At 41.8% G+C, this 12500-nt stretch overlaps 1 protein-coding gene across 1 annotated transcript in view; it reads right to left on the bottom strand.

Annotated features, from left to right (window-relative positions):
- Nucleotides 1-10390: 10390 nt before the first annotated feature.
- Nucleotides 10391-12500, bottom strand: part of LOC138056007 (trace amine-associated receptor 3-like) — a 4765-nt gene continuing 2655 nt past the window's right edge. The window contains exon 3 of the mRNA XM_068901860.1: nucleotides 10391-10668. Coding sequence (XP_068757961.1) covers nucleotides 10391-10668 — 278 coding nt within the window. The remainder of the gene's footprint in view (nucleotides 10669-12500) is intronic.

Below are 12500 nucleotides of genomic sequence, written 5' to 3'. Positions count from 1 at the left end.
ATTTTCCGTTTAACTTATAATCTTTACACCCTCTCTCGCAAAGAAATGGACAAAAATGAGAAACGCACGTGCAGAGCGTGCAAAGCTATTGTTTTTGCCTACTAAATATGCAAATTTGTGACGTTTTCGTTGCCGTCGCCGTTGTCGTTGCTAAAGCTCACTAATGGAAGAACATTCTGGTAGGTCATGATGAGAGATAACAGAAGTTTCTAATCTGACTTAATATAAACGCTATTCTGGATCTTCCATTAAGTGCTAGAAACTTTGTCACAGTTGGACTGTACTGCGAATACCACAAGGTGCGCGATAGTCTTTACGCATCTGACGTAAGACGTCATTCAAAATGGTCCAGAAAATGCAGACGGTCAACGAAGAAATCTCAAAACAGATCACCCTTGAAACCACAGGAACCCAGGATTATGAACTGCGCTCATCTTGGTTGAACGCGAATATTTTCCTAACGTAACTGTGGTGTTGTGTTTAACACTGAAACCAAATGGCAAATTCTGCACTAAATTGTCTCGTTGGATATGTGTTTAACAAACTCATTGAAGGAATCGAACAGCTTGAATGCATCTGTGTTCATTCAGTTGTCTGGCAATTTATATTCATTTGCACTCAACTGTGCACAATTTTCACGTAGAAAATATATTTGGAACTGTGATTAATTCTTGACAGTCAAGAATTATTGAAAGAAAGCTTGTTGCCTATTTCATGCTACATTAATCAAGGAATTAGACGCTCCGTGGGCGTAAACTGGGTTACCTTTGGTACCTGTTACACGAAAACAGAGGGCACTGAGTTGGGTGGTATTGAAGGCGCAGAAACTGGATTTTCCCAGGAGTATTGCTGCTTGGGGCAATTCGAAAATAACAAAGAAAAAAGCCCAGGAAGCTTATAGGTACTCCTGGTAACTCCTACAATGGAAGAAGCAGGCCTGGGGATCGAGCTCGAACGCGGCATATTGCTGATCTTCCCCAGAGCTTCTCAGTCAGGAACCGAAACACTACTTAGTTTTGTTTTGTTTCGTTTCCTCAGAAACGAAGAGTATCTAATACTCTTTTTCTTTGGCCATCTCAGTTTTATCAGTTTTCATAACGATGACAAGAATTCTTGCTGTTTAGTCATTCTGGTGTAAAATGAAGTTAATTTGGGAAGCCAACAATATTTTTTTAAGCTTATCTACGGGGAATTTAGTAGCCTGCGAGCAAACTCTCTCTCTGCGACGGGACAGAAAGAGAGCCTGCATGCATCCCTCTGAAATTTGAATGCCGCCTCCTGATGTCACGCTGAGCGAACTGTCAAAAATTAGCCAATCAGCGCACACCCGAAGGAAACATTGATGTAAACAGTAAGCCACGCGATGTGTATTTCAAATTGCTGGAAGGTACTCCCAAAAATTGTAAAGGAAGGAAGCCTTCGCCAGAAAATCCTACCAACTACTGCAGATGCTGTAAAGCGTAGCTTAATATTCTGTACCGGTAATTCGTCGAAGTCCATCTCCATGCAAAATGTGTTTCGTTCGTCAGGGAAATATTTAGCACAGAAACTTAAAACAACGGGAATCGTAATAGGACTAATCGAATAATGCCTTTTCCCTCTCCGCATCTCCACTGTATGAGACTCGTCGACCACAACTGCTGCCACATTTTGGTAAAGCGAAGCAGACTTATCTTTTTTGATTTATTTTAATGGAATACAGGCGTTACAACTACTACATTACACTTTAGTTCTAGACAGATACAAAAGATATTCTAAATGGACCGATCAAAACGTCGTTCTTATTTTTTATCGCTCGTTTTTATAACTAAATGTTTTGGTAAGAACTTATTACTTCGTATTTTAAAACAAGATAACCAACTGCACTTGTTCCGGCGTTTAGAACAAAAGCAAATCAGTTGCGATACCGCTATTGAATTCCTGAAACTTTGTCAGGACTTTGGGTTGACACCAGACTTCGCAAGATAAAAACATTAAAGAGTTTATTATCCCTCTGCCATTTTTTATCTAAACAAAGACCTCAAAATTATCCCAACTTTTAATATCATGACATTATCCTTGCGATTATCATAGCTGCTTTCTTATAAGCACGATCAAGCGAGCTAAGATTAACCAAAATTTTAAGAACATACCCAGGCTGGGAGTTAATTAGGAACATTTGTATTTTGCTCATCTGTTTTTTTTTTGTTTGTTTTTTTGTCAGTTTTGTGAGTAGTATCATTTAAAGTGAAAGAAGTGTAAAACTGTTACAATTACCTAAAATACTAAGGGCTTTTTTTTAACATGAACAATGTGGTTTTCGTATTGCAAAAAAACACCATTGTTAATAGAGGGGACTGGTTTTGAGCCTCGGCAAACATCAAACGAGCAAACAAAGATGCGAAGATTTAGGTTGGAGAGTCCGCGAGCGTGTACAATCTTTTGTTTTGCGCTCATACACTATGCATGAATTACGTAACCAACACGTCTCTATTGGTTAGTTCCTCAGTAGGGAGAAAAAACTATTGTGTTTTGTGCACGGCCAAGTCCAAAAAAGAAAAAAAAAAAACATACAATAAATAAATTTGTCGGGTTTCATAACCATTCCCCTCTATTAACTATGCATATGGATACACTGAATAACCAGAGTGGGAAACAAAACAAGTACCAAGGTAGGCACTTACAGGGGATGTCCGCAAGGATCTTCATTTGGACCAATGCTTCGGAATGTGTATCAGAAAGATGATCTTTAATTGCATTGTAGTTCACTAAATCCAGAACAGGTTATGAGTAACATCAATAGTGATGGAGAACTTACATCTAAGTAGTATGATGACAATCTTTTGGAATGTAATCCAAGCAAATATCACTAAGGTCATGATCATAAATACTAGGTCCAACAAAACTTTTAAAATTGACATTAGCAACAATTTATCCCAAGGAAAACCTTTAAGTAAACAACCCGCTGCCGAGAGAAGGAAATCAGTGGCACAAGAGACTTTGTTCAACTATCGCCAGCATGTGTTGGACCCAGGCGAGGACATGCCGTATTAGTACTGGTATTGAGTGAGCAGTCGAATAATCTTGTCTTGATTATCTAATCGTTATCCAATTTGGTGACCATTATACGCAGGCATATTTCTTTTGTGTGGCAAATTAAGACCAATAGGAGATACTCTATCTTAAACTAGAAAGAACTTTTCTTGAGCAGATTTATTTCTTTCTATCTAAAACCACGTTTAAGCATTTTCAAGTGAAAACTCGTTTCTCCCAACAAAAGAAAAGGGGACGTCATTTTAAATGCACCAAATAAAATAATAATATTTTTTGTAGAGAATACTGCGTTTTCTCAAACATGTGGAATACATATAGGTGTCGCGGGCTCCCCATTAGAGTGTTAAAAACGAACTTACAAATTCTTAAACTTATTCAATGCTTGTCTGTTCTAAACCCAGGCTTCTCCTTGGTGTTTAATTCTTCTTTTAAGGAAACGAAATGCATACAAACATAAGTTGATTGTCGACTGAGCGTACTGCGCAATGTTAGAGATCGACCATGATCACGGTTGCACTTTTTAACTCGTTTTAGAGATCACAAATAAAAGCCATCTCTCACCTCTCATTTGGATGAGATGGAGCCGACCAAGAGGAAGAGAGAAAGACTGGAATCCGACGAGGAAAAGTACGGTAGATAATTAGTATAATGTTTGACACTTCGAGCTCTTGAAGATTTACTCTCATCAAAGCCTTGTATCTTCAACATGAACCACGGCCTCCCTTGTTTTACACCTTCCGCAACATCTTCGCTTTTTTAAGATGTGCTTGAATGTCTGTTTATATTTAGGAAGTCTCCAAGCGTACAAAAATGGATTGATTGCAGAATTCGCGTACATGACAGCGGCAGCGATAAAATGCACAAGCATTAACAACGACAAATTGCATGTAAGGCAAACGTACATTAGCATCTGCACGATGAACCAAGGAATGAAACACAATAGAAATGCAGAGATGACAATTGCAATAGCTTTGCTCACGGCCCTTTCTCTCTTGAGTATCATTTGGCGAGGTACCCCTGCATGCTGCTCATCCAGTGCTTCGGTGCTGTGTGAATACTTGTGAAAGCGGTACAAAGTGAAAACGTTGATGACCACGATGCAGATGAGAATACAGAAGATTTGCACGTTATAAAGAGTTTTCATTAGCGCATAATGCTTTCGCAACAACGAGAACACAAACCCAAACAATAAGAAATAAATCCGACACGCGACGGAAACGATGCAGACTCGTTTACTCGTCACTTTGGCCCGATACTGGAGAGGAGTCACCACAGCGAAGAATCTGTCAATGCTGAGAAGAAGTATATGACCAACACTTACGTTCATTAACGTTGTAAAGAATTTAAAAAAAACTAAATGATGCGTTGGTGTACTTGTATAAAAAGGCCCAAGCCCAAAAGGCATGGAGTGGAGAGGCAACAAGACCAACCAAAAGATCTGCAACAGCCATGGAGAAGATGATAAAGTTCGAAGGCGAAGATCGAAGTTTTCGAAGAGGGTCCATCCAAACCGATAAAACGACTAGAACATTTTCCTAAAGCTGTCATTGGAAAAGTGATCGTCGCCAGAACAGCAACAGTAGTGATGATGGTCTGAGCGTTATCGATATTGATCCAAACTTGAAACAAAGCTTCTTCAATTGTCATGTTCCAATAGTCAACGATACCTCGAACAGCCGCCATGTTGTCTTAAACGAAATAAGAATTCTTAATTCTTCTCGGCATGATTGTCAATATTAAAATAGCTATGACTGGAAATTGACGTGTAATGTTGAAGACAATTTGCATATTATCTACTGTTTTAAGGACACGTCAAAAACTAAAAATGGCATAAGATAGTAAGCTCATTGCAAGCATTTTGTCAGGTTCTGTGAGAGGCTCTGTCAAACCTTCCCTTATCTTTTTCTTGACTAGCTGAGCTCTTTTCTGAGGACAATTAATTTTTTTCTGGAGCAGATGTCCGATATTGCGCCATTTAACAGGAAGGTGCGAATGAAACCATCCTTAATGGAGATTTTCAAGTTATTCAGGATGTAGCATCTGTTTTACCATGAAGCACGTAATTTTAGTGCGCATTTAGACTAATTTCTTTCTCGGAGACCATCACGCACACAATATTATATACATTTAGCCAAGCCTAAAATCTGAGCTCCCGTTTCTAACCCCAGAAAGCAATATGGTGCATATGGAAATAATTATGCCTCTGCATAAAGTGCAAAATTACTCGTCATTAGTGTATACAATTTGCAGTGTTCAAACACCTCTGAGCTGATAGCAATAAACAAACAAGCCTTGCAAACAATAACCAACAATTTTAATCAAGAACTAAAACTGAAATTACATGCACAGTAATCTCTTTCACAACATTTTCCGTTTAACTTATGATCTTTACACCCTTTCTCTTCAGTTTAGAACAACAGCAAAAATCTTCCTAATTAAAAAGTGAGGCTACAGAGTAGTGAATTCGCTTAATAAGTTACTCGACTGCAATTTCACAGTCAGCTCAGCTCAGCTTGTTTCGTTTCCTCAGAAACGAAACGTATCTAATACTCTTTTTCTTTGGCCAACTCAGTTTTATCAGACATTATAAACAAACAGCGGTGACAAACATCAGAACAAAGGCATCATTCCAAATTATCTTTTATTTGACGTTTCGTTTGCTTCTGCAGACATCTTCAGAATTGGCGATTAATACAAAATTGGAGTTTACTTATTAACTATAAAGTAACAATAGGGTTGACAGAAAATGCACGCACTGAATGAAATAAGAAGGTTTTCTTGCCTCTAATAGCAAATATACTGGAAAAGGTTTTGTGAGATTTTTTTCTCCCTCTGTGGCTTCATCGTGTTGTGTAAGTATGAACTAATTTGCATACGTGGGTTTGAAACTTGATACGCGAGCAGTTTTCATAACGATGACAAGATTTCTTGCTGTTTAGTCATTCTGGTGTAAAACTAGGTTAATTTGGGAAACCAACAATATTTTTTTAAGCCTATCTACGGCGCATTTACTAACCTGCGAGCATGCTCTCTCTCTGCGACGTGACAGAAAGAGAGCCTGCACGCATCCATGTGAATTTTGAATGCCGCCTCCTGATGTCACGCTGAGCGAGCTGTCAAAAAATAGCCAATCAGCGCACACCCGAAGTAAACATTGACATAAACAGTAAGCCATGTGATGTGTATTTCAAATTGCTGGAAGCAGAAACTCCCAAAAATTATGAAGGAAGTAAGCCTTCGCCAGAATTTCCTAACAACTACTGCAGATGCTGTAAAGCGTAGCTGAATATTCTGTACCGGTAATTCGTCGAAGTCCATCTCCACGCAAAATGTGTTCCGTTCGTCGGGAAATATTTAACACACAGAAACTTAAAACAACGGCAATTGGCCTTTTCCCTATCCGCATCTCCACTTTGCGTGACTCGTCGACCACAACTGCCGCCACATTATGGTAAAGCGAGGCGGAGTTTTCTTTTGTGATTTTAATGGAATACAGGCATTACAACTACTACATTATACTTTATGTCGACACTTTTCTCCGGCCTTGATATAAAATATTGCTAAGTAGAGCAAGCCGTACACTTTGCAAGTGGTCGCACTAAGTTTGCCGAGACATGGAAACCTCAGAAAAGACAACTACAAACGTGTTGGCGTTATTCAGCCACCAATGCGGCCATTTATTATATCATCAACGAAATCAATAAAAACCGCAGTAAATTAAAGACATGTCCAGCAAAGGTGGGGCGAGAAAAAACGCCAAGGCCACAGAAATGTGGCAGCCCCACCAAGACCACGCAAAGAGCACGACGATACTTGTTAACACGAATAGCTAATGTGCTCATGGCCGGAGCAGCCCATGTCTGAACTACAGCCGCAAGCGAGAGTGTATAAGCGAACTTGTACTCTAACATTAAAGAGAAAGTAGAAAATTACAATTAAATGGCACGTATATAGCAGCCCATGACTGAACCATAACATTGCCAACCAGGAGGGAAAAATGATAATGCCAGAGAAAACAGATGTACCACTGAAAAGTCACTGCGAAGAGAACAATCAAATGTATTGACCCGCTGGTAACAGCCCATGCGTGAACTATCAAGGCGCCAATGAAAGGCTAACGATGATTGACTGTTAAGAAGGATGTGATAATTATATTAAGCCCCGGGGTAACTTGACAGGGGACGTAGCAGCCCATGCGTGAGCTACGTAAGGCGTATAAATGATAGATTAAACAATAGAGCTACTAACTACGAACTTAATTTGCAAGCAAACGCTCTGGGCGGATGTAAACCTTAAAGGCATCAGACTTCCAGCAGCCAAGGGTGCGAATTTGTGATTCAGGGAATCCTTTTTCAGCCGCATGCGATGCAGCTCCGATTCGAAAACTGTGACCTTTGTACCAACGGGTATCAAGGCCACAGAATGACAAGCAACGTTGCAACTCAGTATTGAATTGATCGGCCGTAATCGGTGCCAAATTTAAATGACAGAAAAGCGGGCCGGGGCGATTTACCCTCAGTACGAGATAATCTAAAATGGCCTGCACGGGACAAAACTGCGCGGGGCAGTCTTCTCGTGATATTAATATCTCAAAATGGCGGTTGTTGACGTTGTGTTTGTATTCGGAAATTACCAGCTTGGGGAAATGAGCTGTGCCGTCGGAAATTAAAAATCGCAACTCGCTAAATTGAAGAACGGTGGAAACTGACTTACCACTATTGGCTGCTAGTTCGCCGATGCGGAAAAACCCATAAAAGGCTAAAAGGAACATAGCTCTGTAGAGAGTTGGTTGAAAAGCCGAAGAGTTGGTGAATCGAAGAGACCTTACAAGTTCGTGCAAGACCGGGCGGGAGATTGGCAGACAAATAACACTCTTGCGACGGCGGCTCACCGCAGTCAACAGCTTTTGAATAACAAAAGATTTCGTGGGGTCGGAAAAACGTTTAAGCTTGTGTACGTAACTGAGTGCGGAGATGTACGAAGGTATAGTTGACGGCGCCAATTGGCGGGCCGATACATAAGAGATAAACAGAGCCGGCATGTTTGGACTCAAAGGAAGTTGGGGGCTTGAAGTTTTATAAAAACGGTAAGCCAAATCTTGGAAAACAGCCCAAACCCGTTCATAAAGTTCGGGAGAGCCCGGTTTTAATGCCGAACTGAGAAGATCCCTCAAATTAGCCACCAATTCTCCGGTAGAAGGTTCGTCGGGACCGGAGTGGGAAATGGGTCTGCTGTTTTGAAGACCAGGCACATGACGTGCTTTAAAGAAAATATTGTTCCTTAGGCAACAAAGAATCAAAGGACGCGAGAGTAAAAAGTAAAGTAAGAAAGACAACACGCTGATTTGCCATAAGATCCCCCAAAACATGCACGGAAAGGGTAATGGGGAAGAGTTCGAGACAAGAGATATTAAGTGAACGCCACGATCCAGGCCACGCGCCATAAAACCAATGAGAACCAAAAAACCGCGCCATAACCGTTTGAGCCCGCTGCATCGGTGAATAGTTGCAGCGTGGCTTATGTTTCCCAGCGATCGGATAAGAAAAACACCCTACCATTAAAAATGTCTAAAAAAGTAAGCCACAGCTTGATGTCATGCCTGCCTTTTTGATACCTTTGGTAAGGTCAATAAGGCGACGTAGGAAAGCGCGACCTGGAACTACGACAGAACACGCAAAGTTTAAAAGACCGATAAGGGACGGAAGTTCCCGAAGGGTAACTGTTCGACGTTTGTGAAATTGATGAAGCAACGTGGGACATTTTTGAAGCTTATCAGGCGGTAATCTAGACTCTTGAGAAATAGAGTCAAGAGTAATACCCGCAAATTCAAGTGTGGTCCTCGGCTGCACTGTCTTTTCATGATCAATCGGCACTCCGAGAGAATCGCACAGGCGGCGAAAATTCGGCAAATTGGCTTCGCATTTCTCTGCAGAAGGGGTCACGAATAAAAAAATCATCTAGAATGTGTAAGACGGCTGATGCCCTTAATTTCTGCAACGAGAGCCACTCCAAAGCAGTGCTAAAGGTTTCAAAAATGGCGCATGAAGATGAACAACCCATCGGGAGACAGCGATCGAAATAATATTTATCCACCCATTTTATCTCAAGCAAGGAATAGTCTTGAGGGTGTATAGGGATGATACGAAAGGCCGATTTTATGTCGGTTTTTGCCATGAAGCAGCCAACCCCCAAATGCTGAACAATTTTTACTGCCTGATTTATTGTGAAGTAATGAACAGTAGAACAGTCGTCGGGAATGTTATCATTAACCGAAAAACCCGAGGGATAGGATAAGTGTTGAATTAAGCGAGCCTCGTTTGGTGTCTTTTTGGGATCTATACCAATGGGCGAGGAGCGAAAATCAGGAGAGGGAGCGTTGGTTAAAGGTCCAACAATCCTGCCAGCATCAATTTCCTTTTGCAATTTAGACATGACCGTATAGGGCGCTTTTCAGACTAGGAGACTCGAACGGGGCGCGGTTGCCAATAAACTGTATGCAAAAACCATAACGAAAGCCGTGGACCAAATATCTAGCCAAATTAGACACAATCCTGGAGCAAAAATTTTTACGGGCGTGACCGGTGAGCTGAGCAGAATTGAGGACGCCAGATATTCCTGATTTAGGGGTTCCGTGGCGAGTGTGGTTGCCGGACGCGGAACAGTGACTAGCGGGGTGTTTTGCCTCGCATTTGTAGCAGATAGGCTCGTAATTGCAGCCACTACAGGTTTTACCGGCATAAAATGTCCCACAAGTACCCTTGGGAAAGGTGCGTGAACGAGAACGGGGTCGATTGTCATGGGTTTGGTTAGCGGGTATTTTCCCGCGGGAATTCACCATCGCCCTGAGCCATAGTTTCCAGTGAATTTGATCCCATGGGTGTTGTTCAGGGGCGGACTGCGAAATTGCTCGTCGTGGAAAAGCCACTCACCCGACTTAAAGGCAATATCGCGGACTACTTCACAATACTTCATAAATTTTGGAGCATCCAGGGGCACCCTTTCTACATAAAAAGCTACAAAAGTATTGAAGGCAGTTACCCACTGGGTAATGGTCTGCACCTTTTTAATGGACTGCACGAGCTCTAGATGGAGACGGTTCTGTGAGGAAATAGTATTCCCCGGCGAGAGTGATAGTGCGAACTTTTCAGTCGGGGGCCCTACGTCTAACGGCGCTCCAAAGTCTATATATTCGTTTTGCCAAATCTTGGCTTTGATCTTAGCACTCACGCGTGATCCCAGGGAAATGGAGATGCTGGTAAATAATTGGCGGGGCCCATCTTCGGTCCCAGACAGGGTACAAGATTCAAGCGTACCTGGGACTCCCGTGACCGCCGTTACCTCGTGGTCCACCGCCTGATCATTTGGATGCACAATTGACGTGGAAGGAACTGGGGTTAACTCTGCTGGAACGGCGATTCGCTAGGGCAGCATTCACAGCTTCAGTGACGGCTACAGAAATTGTAGTTGCCAGAGCCTCGACATTCGCTTGCATAACCCCAGAGTCGTTATTGGCTTGAGGAGTTGCAGATGAAGCCACTGAGGGCGTTGTAGGAGCCACTTCAGGGGGCTCAGAAGGATGTAACCGCTTAGAGTGACGAGAATTTGTACCCAACACGGGTTTCTTGGGAGGCATAGCTGATGGTGAAAAAAGCTACCAGAAAGATAAACTAAGCTGATTAAAAAGGAAGCGCGAGTGCACGTGTTACCCACACTGATTAGAAGTCAATTAAGAATCAACAGATGGCCCGCATCTGGTTAAACTGATAAGCTGAGCTATCGGAAAAATGAATCGGAGCAGGAAATTCCTCATTGTAAAATGACCTAAAATGACCTTATTGTAAAATGACCTGAATAAAAAATGACAACAGCGAGAGCGTGTGTGCTAGCGCAAAAACGTAACAAAAAGCCGAGTTCCATAGCGGTGCGAGAAAAAACAGCAGCCGAGAGCATTGGACACACCTAACCTACTCGGTGGTCGAAAGGATTTTACACCCGTATGGCTTTTGTAATTAGCTCACAATAAAAGACAAGCAAAGCCGGTATAAGAATTAACATCGGGCACACTGTGCCATCTGGCGGACATCCGCACATGATACAAGAAGTTGTGAACAGCGTGGAATGTTGCAGCCAAAAAGTCAGCAACGTGTAATTCCAACTGAAGGCTGATTCATTAAAAATGATATATTCATCCGCTTGGTGAACATAAACCGCAAGGAACTGGCGAACAAATAGCAAATAAATAGCAAATCTTTTCAATGATGAGAGATTGCGATTGGTTAAATGCTCTCATTGTGTAGGGAATGTAGACATCTTAAAACGGCCCCTCTAAGGCTCCTAAAAAGTCGATGATGGCCGCGCGAGTTTAAATGAACTCCATCGCCGGAATAAAGGCTAACCTTGGTATTACAAAAACCCCTGTGCCTCCAATAAAAAGATTACGGGAGTGGCTCTAGCAGGACCTTCAAGTACTTCACTAAATCGCGAACGCGTTTATTATGCATAGGGCTCGATTCTCGATAAACAGTTTGGCAAACGCAAACACGTTTGACCTGAAAGCGGTCATGAAGCAAAGTGACTAAATCCTCAATAGCACAAGCTATCGACAACGGGTCAGCGTGTACGAGATCGTTCGATCCCACCCGCAAAAAGACAATCTGGGGCAGAAAAGACTCAACCATTGGTAAATCAAAGGCACGTGCCTTTGCCGGCAATACTTCTATCGCCAACACCATGCCATTTAATTTCGCAGGCTTGAGAAAGTTGGCGTTAAGGTCGGGATGAGATGCAATAAAGTCCTTTAAACGGCGTATAAAGGCGTGACCAAGAATCAATACCCGAGGTGGAGCCATGCCAAACGTTTAGGGAGAATAAAGCCCACGAACAAAGAACTTAAGCAGCATACAACTTGCCTGAAAAACCTTGATAATCCAAGTTTAGGCCGTGAAGGAACAGCTAAGAGCGCCAGTCACGAAAATCGCAATCTCTTAACTATACCTATCCTTACTCCGCCCTTATCTATGATTGGCTCATTTTTCTGGCTGAATGCATCTATTGACCCGAGGAGGTCAAAGTCGACGACATAAATAGCATCATTCCTTACAGCAATAATGCCCCTTTTAGTTCTAGACAGATAAAAAAGATATTCTAATACCTACACCACTTTATTTCAAAGCCTTATCGAGTGTTTGTGATTAAAAATACGTTTCACTAATTCAATGATTTAAAAATTGGAATATTTTGTTTTTAAGTGTATTGGAGTATTGCGGAATTAAAGGAGATCGAGCAATCATTTGTGAAAGCCGCATGTTCGGCTTTACTAAATACTTGCTGAAATTGTGTAGAGTTTCTTTATCGTTAAATAAGCAGCTGAGGCAGCCGAAAGGTCCAAGCTCCTGTCAAAATTGATCAGTGATAGTTTTTTGTAGAGGACAGGAAACTACCACGGTGACAAGATGTCGCTCTCATTG

The sequence above is a fragment of the Montipora capricornis genome, chromosome 7 (genome assembly GCF_036669925.1).
Source record: "Montipora capricornis isolate CH-2021 chromosome 7, ASM3666992v2, whole genome shotgun sequence".
NCBI lineage: Eukaryota > Metazoa > Cnidaria > Anthozoa > Scleractinia > Acroporidae > Montipora > Montipora capricornis.
The sequence above is the reverse complement of the archived record's forward strand: the minus strand, read 5'-3'. Positions and strand labels throughout refer to the sequence as shown.